General features: G+C 53.6%; 1 protein-coding gene across 1 annotated transcript in view; it reads left to right on the top strand.

The window, feature by feature from the left end:
- The first annotated feature begins 5324 nt into the window (after window positions 1-5324).
- Window positions 5325-9304, top strand: part of P4HB (prolyl 4-hydroxylase subunit beta) — a 33514-nt gene continuing 29534 nt past the window's right edge. Inside the window, exon 1 of the mRNA XM_038742909.1 lies at window positions 5325-5539. Within this exon, the coding sequence (XP_038598837.1) occupies window positions 5383-5539 (157 nt within the window). The 5' untranslated portion in view covers window positions 5325-5382. The remainder of the gene's footprint in view (window positions 5540-9304) is intronic.

Genomic DNA, 9304 nt, shown 5'->3' with positions numbered 1-9304 from the left:
CCCTGTCCCATGTGGGGCTCACAGTCTCCATCCCCATTTTCCAGAGGAGGTCACTGAGGCCCACAGAAGAGAAGTGACTAGCCCAAGGTCATGCAGCTTACAGAACCCTTATAATAATAATAATAATTTGGGTATTTATTAAGCACTTACTATGTACAAAGCACCGTTCTAAGCGCTGGGGAGGTTACAAGGTGATCGGGTTGTCCCACTCGGGGCTCCCAGTCTTCATCCCCATTTTCCAGATGAGGGAGCTGAGGCCCAGAGAATCAATCAATCAATCAATCAATCAATTGTATTTATTGAGCGCTTACTATGTGCAGAGCACTGTACTAAGCGCTTGGGAAGTACAAATTGGCAACATATAGAGACAGTCCCTACCCAACAGTGGGCTCACGGTCTAAAAGGGGGAGACAGAGAACAAAACCAAACATACCAACAAAATAAAATAAATAGGATAGATATGTACAAGTAAAATAAATAAATAAATAAATAGAGTAATAAATATGTGTAGTGACTTGCCCCTAGTCACGCAGCTGACAATTGGCAGAGCCGGGATTTGAATAATAATAATAATAATGTTGGTATTTGTTAAGCGCTTACTATATGCCAAGCACCGTTCTAAGCATTGGGGTAGATACAAGGTAATCAGGTTGTCCCACACTGGGCTCCCAGTCTTCATCCCCATTTTCCAGATGAGGGAACTGAGGCCCAGAGAAGTGAAGTGACTTGCCCCAAGTCACGCAGCTGACAGTTGGTGGAGCCGGGATTTGAACCCACGACCCCCGACTCCAAAGCCCGGGCTCTTTCCATGGAGCCACGCTGCTTCTCTGACCCTTCTGACTCCCAGGCTCCTGCTCTATCCCCTCCGCCATGCTGGTATTTGTGAAGCGCTTACTATGGTGCCACGCACTGTACTAAGCTCTGGGTTCATTCATTCGATCGTCTCGAGCGATTGGTGTGTGCAGAGCACTGTACTGAGCGCTTGGGAGAGGATAATAGAACAATAGAACAGACATATTCCCTGCCCACAACGAGCTGACGGTCTAGAGGGGAAGACTGTGAGCCCACTGTTGGGTAGGGATCGTCTCTATACGTTGCCAACTTGTACTTCCCAAGCGCTTAGTACAGTGCTCTGCACACAGTAAGCGCTCAATAAATATGATCGATTGATTGAGACACATGAATAGAAAGAAATAAACGACGGATATGGATGTAAGCGGGATGGGACTGGGAGCGGGGAGGAATAAAGGGAGCGAGTCGGGGCGACGCAGATGGGAAAGGGAGAAGAGGAGAGGAGGGCGCAGTCAGGGAAGGCCTCTTGGAGGAGATGGGCCTTCAATAATAATCAAAATAGTAATAATGATGGCATTTATTAAGCGCTTACTATGTGCAAATAATAATAATAATGATGGTATTTGTTAAGCGCTTACTATTCTAAGCGCTGGGGAGGTTGCAAGGTGATCAGGTTGTCCCCTGGGGGGCTCACAGTCTTCATCCCCATTTTCCAGATAATAATCACCATCATCATCAATCGTATTTATTGAGCGCTTACTATGTGCAGAGCACTGTACTAAGCGCTTGGGAAGTACAAATTGGCAACATATAGAGACAGTCCCTACCCAACAGTGGGCTCACAGTCTAAAAGGGGGAGACAGAGAACAAAACCAAACATACTAACAAAATAAAATAAATAGGATAGATAGGTACAAGTAAAATAAATAAATAAATAGAGTAATAAATATGTACAAACATATATACATATATACAGGTGCTGTGGGAAAGGGAAGGAGGTAAGATGGGGGGATGGAGAGGGGGACGAGGGGGAGAGGAAGGAAGGGGCTCAGTCTGGGAAGGCCTCCTGGAGGAGGTGAGCTCTCAGCAGGGCCTTGAAGGGAGGAAGAGAGCAGATAATAATAATAATAATATTTATTCACATTAACGCCTTTCTCCCCCTCTAGACTGTCAGCTCGTTGTGGGCAGGGAATGGTCCTGGTTATTGGTACATGGTGCTCTCCCAAGCGCTTAGTACAGTGCTCTGCACACAGTAAGCGCTCCATAAATACGACTGAATGACTGAACCACTCAGGGGCAACAGCCCTGACCTCCAGAGATAACAGAGGTGAAGCAGCGTGCCTCAGTGGCAAGAGCCCGGGCTTCGGAGTCAGAGGTTGTGGGTTCTAATCCCACCTCCACCGCTTTGGGCGAGTCACTTCACTTCTCTGTGCCTCCGTTCCCTCATCTGTAAACTGGGGATTCATTCATTCATTCAATCGTATTTCTTGAGCGCTTACTGTGTGCACGGCACTGTACTAGGCGCTTGGGAAGTACAAGTTGGCACCATATAAAGACTGTGAGCCCCACCTGGGACAAGCTGATGACCTTGTATCCCCTCCAGCGCTTAGAACAGTGCTTGGAACATAGTAAGCGCTTAACAAATACCAACATCATTATTATTATTGTAGGTTCGTCGTGAGTCAGGATTGTGCCTGTCCGCTCTTCTGTCCTCTCCTAAGCGCTTAGTCCAGTGCTCTGCACACAGGAAGCGCTCAATAAATACCACCGACTCTCCTTGACTTGCAACCGGTGGTCTGGACGGGCACCTGCCCCACAGCGTCCTGGGAGCCGGCAGGAGCTGGTTCGCAGAGCCTTGGGCGAGCGCATTCACTCGTCAATCAAATTTGTGGAGCACTTACTGTGTGCAGAGTGACTCGAACCCGGGCCCGGGAGGCCGAAGGTCGTGGGTTCTAATCCCGGCTCCGCCGCTTGTCTGCTGGGTGACCTTGGGCAAGTCACTTCCCTTCTCTGGGCCTCAGTTGCCTCATCTGGAAAATGGGGATGAAGACTGTGAGCCCCACGGGGGGACAACCGGATTACCTTGTATCCCCCCCACCTCACCCCAGCGCTTAGAACAGTGCATGGCACATTGCAGAGAAGCAGCGTAGCTCAGTGGCAAGAGCCCGGGCTTGGGAGTCAGAGGTCGTGGGTTCAAATTCTGGTTAGCTGTGTGACTTTGGGCAAGTCACTTCACTTCTCTGGGCCTCAGTTCCCTCCTCTGTCAAATGGGGATGGAGCCTGTGAGCCCCACGGGGGACAACCTGATCACCTTGTATCTCCCCCAGTGCTTAGAACAGTGCTTGGCATGTAGTAAGCGCTTAACAAGTACCACCATTATTTGATGATATTATTATAGGAAGCGCTAAACGAGTACCATAATTATTGTTCAATTGCATTCGAGTGCTCTGTGGGGAAAGCAGTGTATTAAGTGCTTAGCATAGGGCTTTCTGTCGGGAGAGCAGTGTATTAGGCGCTTAGCTTAGGACTTTCTGTGGGGAGAGCAGTGTGTTAAGCACTTAGGATAGGACTTCCTGTGGGGGAGAGCAGTGTATTAAGCGCTTATGATAGGGCTTTCTCTGGGGAGAGCAGTGTATTAGGTGCTTAGGATAGGGCTTTCTGTGGGGAGGGCAGTGTACTAGGTGCTGAGGATAGGGCTTTCTGTGGGGAGGGCAGTGTATTAGGCGCTTTGGATAGGGCTTTCTGTCGGGAGGGCAGTGTATTAGGCGCTTAGGGTAGGGCTTTCTGTGAGGAGGGCAGTGTATTAGGCACCTAGCATAGGGCTTTCTGTGGGGAGGGCAGTGTATTAGGCATTTAGGATAGGGCTTTCTGAGGGGAGAGCAGTGTATTAGGCGCTTAGGGTAGGGCTTTCTGTGGGGAGGGCAGAGTATTGAGCACTTAGCATAGGGCTTTCTGTGGGGAGAGCAGTGTATTGAGTGCTTCGCATAGGGCTTTCTGTGGGGAGAGCAGTGTATTAAGCACTTAGAATAAGGCTTCCTGTGGGGAGGGCAGTGTATTAGGTGCTTAGCATTGGGCTTTCTGTGGGGAGGGCAGTGTATTAGGCGCTTAGGATAAGGCTTCCTGTGGGGAGGGCAGTGTATTAAGCGCTTAGCATAGGGCTTTCTGTGGGGAGGGCAGGGTATTAGGTGCTAAGCATAGGGCTTCCTGTGGGGAGGGCAGTGTATTGGGCACTTAGCATAGGGCTTTATGCGGGGAGAGCAGTGTATTAAGCGCTTAGGATAGGGCTTCCTGTGGGGAGAGCAGTGTATTAGGCGCTTAGGATAGGGCTTCGTGTAGGGAGAGCAGTGTATTAGGCACTTAGAATAAGGCTTTCTGTGGGGAGGGCAGTGTATTAGGCGCTTAGCATCGGGCTTTCCTGTGGGGAGGGCAGTGTATTAGGCGCTTAGGATAGGGCTTTCTGTGGGGAGGGCAGTGTATTAAGCGCTTAGGATAGGGCTTCCTGAGGGGAGAGCAGTGTATTAGGCACTTAGAATAGGGTTTTCTGTGGGGAGGGCAGTGTATTAGGTGCTTAGGTAGGGCTTTCTGTGGGGAGAGCAGTTTATTAAGCGCTTAGGATAGGGCTTCTTGAGGGGAGAGCAGTGTATTAGGCGCTTAGCATAGGGTTTTCTGTGGGGAGAGCAGTGTATTAGGCGCTTAGGTAGGGCTTTCTGTGGGGAGAGCAGTGTATTAAGCGCTTAGAATACGGTTTCTTGAGGGGAGATCAGTGTATTAGGCGGTTGGCATAGGGTTTTCTGTGGGGAGGGCAGTGTATTAGGCGCTTAGGTAGGGCTTTCTGTGGGGAGAGCAGTGTATTAAGCGCTTAGGATAGGGTTTCTTGAGGGGAGAGCAGTGTATTAGGCGGTTGGCATAGGGATTTCCCCACAGAAAGCGCTCAATAAATAGCCCAGGCGCTGTCGCAGGCCCAGCGGGGGGGGCGCCCCACCCCCACCTCTGGTCTTGAGGGCAGCCCACAGCCCGCACGGCCGCCGGAAGCGGCCTCCCTTCCCCTTCCGGCGCCTGACGTCACCGGAGGGGGCGGAGACCGGGGGCGAGACGCGGCCCAATGGGAATCCACCACGAGGGGTTTCCTCGGCGCACGCGCGTCCCCGCCCCCGCGCTGGGGCTCCCGCCCCACTGCCACGTTCGCCGAGGGGACGCCGCGGAGGGCGCGCGCGCGCCTCCCAGCCAATCAGCGCCGGGGGCGCCGGGGCCCCGCCCCCGGAGCGCGAGACGGGGGCGGGGCCGGGCGCGGCCAATCGGGGGGGCCGGGGGCGGCCGGGAGCGCGAGCCCGTCGGCCAATCGGGCGGCGGGGCGGCCCGGGCCAATGGGCGGCGGGGGGCGGGCGGCCCCCCGAGGGGAGCGGCCAATGGGAGGCGCGGTCGCGGGGCGTCTGGGCCAATGGGAGGCGGGGGCGCGGGGCGGGGCGGGGCGGCGCCTATAAAAGGGAGGGCCGGCCGGGGCGCGCGCCTCAGTGGTGCCCGGCGGCGCACAGGGTAGGACGGTCATTTGGCGTCGTCCTTCCTCCTCCTTGTCCCGCGCCTGTCGCCGACATGCTGTGTCGCGGCCTGCTGTGGCTGGCCCTGACCGCCCTGGCCCTGACGGCCGCGGACGAGGAGGTGGCGGAGGAGGAGGACCACGTCCTGGTCCTCAAGAAGAGCAACTTCGAGGAGGCCCTGGGGGCCCACAAGTTCCTCCTGGTGGAGTTCTGTGAGTGACCTCTGACCCCCCCCAATAATAATGATGCCATTTAATAATAATAATAATAACAATAATGACGACATTTATTAAGCGCTTACTATGTGCAAAGCACTGTTCTAAGCGCCGGGGAGGTTACAAGGTGATCACGTTGTCCCATGGGGGGCTCACATTTAATGATAATAATAATGGCATTTATTAAGCGCTTACTCTGTGCAAAGCACTGTTCTAAGCGCCGGGGAGGTTACAAGGTGATCACGTTGTCCCATGGGGGGCTCACATTTAATAATAATGATGGCATTTATTAAGCGCTTACTCTGTGCAAAGCACTGTTCTAAGCGCCGGGGAGGTTACAAGGTGATCAGGTTGGCCCATGGGGGGCTCACATTTAATAATAATAATAATAATGATGGCATTTATTAAGCGCTCACTATGTGCAAAGCCCTGTTCTAAGCGCTGGGGAGGTTACAAGGTGATCAAGTTGGCCCATGGGGGTGCTCCCATTTAATAATAATAATAATAATAATGATGGCATTTATTAAGCGCTTACTCTGTGCAAAGCACTGTTCTAAGCGCTGGGGAGGTTACAAGGTGATCAGGTTGTCCCATGGGGGGGCTCACATTTAATAATAATAATGATGGCATTTATTAAGCGCTCACTATGTGCAAAGCCCTGTTCTAAGCGCTGGGGAGGTTCCAAGGTGATCAAGTTGTCCCACGGGGGGCTCACGGTCATCATCCCCGTTTTACAGATGAGGCAACTGAGGCTCCGAGAAGTTAAGTGACTTGCCCAAGGTCACACAGCAGACATGTGGCAGAGTCGGGATTCGAACCCAGGACCTCTGACTCCCAAGCCCGTGCTCTTTCCACTGAGCCACGCTGCTTCTCTTTAAGCGCTTACTATGTGCAAAGCACTGTTCTAAGCGCTGGGGGAGGTTACAGGGTGATCAGGTTGTCCTATGGGGGGCTCACATTTAAGCGCTTACTATGTGCAAAGCACTGTTCTAAGCGCTGGGGGAGGTTACATGGAGATCAGGTTGTCCCACGGGGGGCTCACAGTCTTCATCCCCATTTTCCAGAGGAGGGAACTGAGGCCCAGAGAAGTGAAGTGACTTTGCCCCAAGTCACCCAGCTGACAATTGGTGGAGCCGGGATTTGAACCCGTGACCTCTGACTCCAAAGCCCGGGCTCTTTCCACTGAGCCACGCTGCTTCTCACTTACAATCAATCAATCAATCAATCAGTCAGTCGTATTTATTGAGCGCTTACTGTGTGCAGAGCACTGTACTAAGCGCTTGGGAAGTACAAGTTGGCAACATATAGAGATGGTCCCTACCCAGCAGTGGGCTCACAGTCTAGAAGGTGGATTCCTTGTAGACTGTGAGCCCAATAATAATAATAATAATAATAATGATGGCATTTATTAAGCGCTTACTATGTGTAAAGCACTGTACTAAGCACTGGGGAGGTTACAAGGTGATCAGGTTGTCCCACCTGGGGTTCACAGTCTTAATCGTATTTATTGAGCGCTTACTTTGTGCAGAGCACTGTACTAAGCCCACTGTTGGGTAGGGGCCGACTCTGTGTGTTGCCGGCTTGTACTTCCCAAGCGCTTAGTACAGTGTTCTGCACACAGTAAGCGCTCAATAAATACGATTGGTTGATTTATTAAGTGCTGACTCTGTGCCAAGCACTGTTCTAAGCGCTGGGGAGGTTCCAAGGTGATCAGGTTGCCCCACGGGGGGCTTCCAGTCCTCAGCCCCATTTTCCAGAGTTCTGTGAGTGACCTCTGACCCCCCCCCATAATAATGATGACATTTATTAAGCGCTTCCTCTGTGCCAAGCACTGTTCTAAGCGCTGAGGAGGTTCCAAGGTGATCAGGTGGGCCCACGGGGGGCTCCCAGTCTTCATCCCCATTTTCCAGATGAGGGAACTGAGGCCCAGAGAATAATAATAATAATAATAATGATGGCGTTTATTAAGCGCTCACTATGTGCCAAGCACTGTTCTAAGCGGTGGGGAGGTTCCAAGGTGATCAGGTGGGCCCACGGGGGGCTCCCAGTCTTCATCCCCATTTTCCAGATGAGATCACTGAGGCCCGGAGAAGTGAAGTGACTCGCCCAAAGTCACCCAGCTGACAAGTGGCCTAGCTGGGATTCGAACCCACGACCTCCGACTCCAAAGCCCGGGCTCTTTCCACTGAGCCACGCCGCTTCAAATCCCTTCCCTGGACGCCCCCCCAGCCCGGCCTGGGCAGGCAGCTCCAAGGGATTGGACTCTCCCGAGCGCTCAGTACGGTGCCCTGCCCACCCTGAGCGCTCAGGCCGTTGAGAGGTGGGGAGGGTCTCCCGACGGGATTAAATTGAACTCTCCCCAGCGCTCAGTACAGTGCCCTGCCCACTCTAAGCGCCCAGTGCAGTGCCCTGAGCGCCCAGTAAATAGCACTTTTTGTACGTTGGGGGTCAGTCCGTGGTGGTTGGGGAGGGAGGGAGGCCGTTGAGAGGTGGGGAGGGTCTACCGACGAGATTAAATTGAACTCTTTCCAGCGCTCAGTGCAGTGCCCTGAGCGCTGAGTACAGTGCCATGTCCGCCCTGAGCGCTGAGTACAGTGCCCTCCCTGCCCTGAGCGCTGAGTACAGTGCCATGTCCGCCCTGAGCGCTGAGTACAGTGCCCTCCCTGCCCTGAGCGCTGAGTACAGTGCCTTCCCTGCCCTGAGCTCTGAGTACAGTGCCCTGCCCGCCCTGAGCGCTCAGTACAGTGATCTGCCCGCCCTGAGCCCTCTTTGCGGTGCCCTGCCCACCCCGAGCGTCCAGCAAATAGCACTTTTTGTACGTTGGGGATCGGTCCGTGGTGGTTGTGGAGAGAGGGAGGCCGTTGAGAGGTGGAAAGGGTCTCCCGACGGGATTAAATTGAACTCTCCCCAGCGCTCAGTACACTGCCCTGCCCGCTCTAAGTGCCCTGCCCACCCCGAGCGCCCAGTAAATAGCACTTTTTGTGCGTTGGGGTCAGTCCGTGGTGGTTGTGGAGGGAGGCAGGTCGTTGAGAGGTGGGGAGGGTCTCCCGACGGGGCTAAATTGGACTCTCCCGGGCGCTCCGTACAGTACCCTGCCCGCCCTGAGCGCTCTGTACAGTGCCCTGCCCGCCCTGAGCGCTCAGTACAGTGCCCTGCCCGCCTTAAGCGCTCAGTAAATAGCGCTTTTTGTACGTTGGGGTTAGTCCGTGGTGGTTATGGAGGGAGGGAGTTCATTGAAGGGTGGGGAGGTTCTTCCGATGGGGCGAAATTGGACTTTCCCAAGCGCTCAGTACAGTGCCCTGCCCTCCCTGAGCGCTCAGTACACTGCCCTGCCCGGTCTGAGCGCTCTGTAAATAGCACTTTTTGTACGTTGGGGGTCAGTCTGTGGTGGTTATTGAGGGAGGGAGGGAGGGAGCTTGTTGCCGGGTGGGGAGTGTGCCCACCAACTTTGCAAAATGGGGCTCTCCCAAGTGCTCAGCACAGTGTGCTGCCCATAAGTGTTCAGTAAGTACCGTTGATATGGTGGAGAGACTGTCCCAAGCGCTTAGTACAGTGCTCTGCGCACGGTAAGTGCTCAGTAAGTACCATTGATTGTACATTGAAGTCAGTCAGTGGCGGTTATTGAGTAACTCATGGGGGCTGGGGACTCTCCCAGGCGCTTAGTACAGTGCCCTGCACACCGAAGGGGGTAGTAAATACCATTGATTGTAGGTAGGGCCCAGTCAGTAGTGGTTATTGAGTAAGCTCCTGTAGGTTGGGGGG

This window comes from Tachyglossus aculeatus, unplaced genomic scaffold (genome assembly GCF_015852505.1).
Source record: "Tachyglossus aculeatus isolate mTacAcu1 unplaced genomic scaffold, mTacAcu1.pri scaffold_1_arrow_ctg1, whole genome shotgun sequence".
Classification (NCBI taxonomy): Eukaryota; Metazoa; Chordata; class Mammalia; order Monotremata; family Tachyglossidae; genus Tachyglossus; species Tachyglossus aculeatus.
Note: the sequence above shows the minus strand (reverse complement) of the source record. Positions and strands in the feature narration are given on the sequence as shown.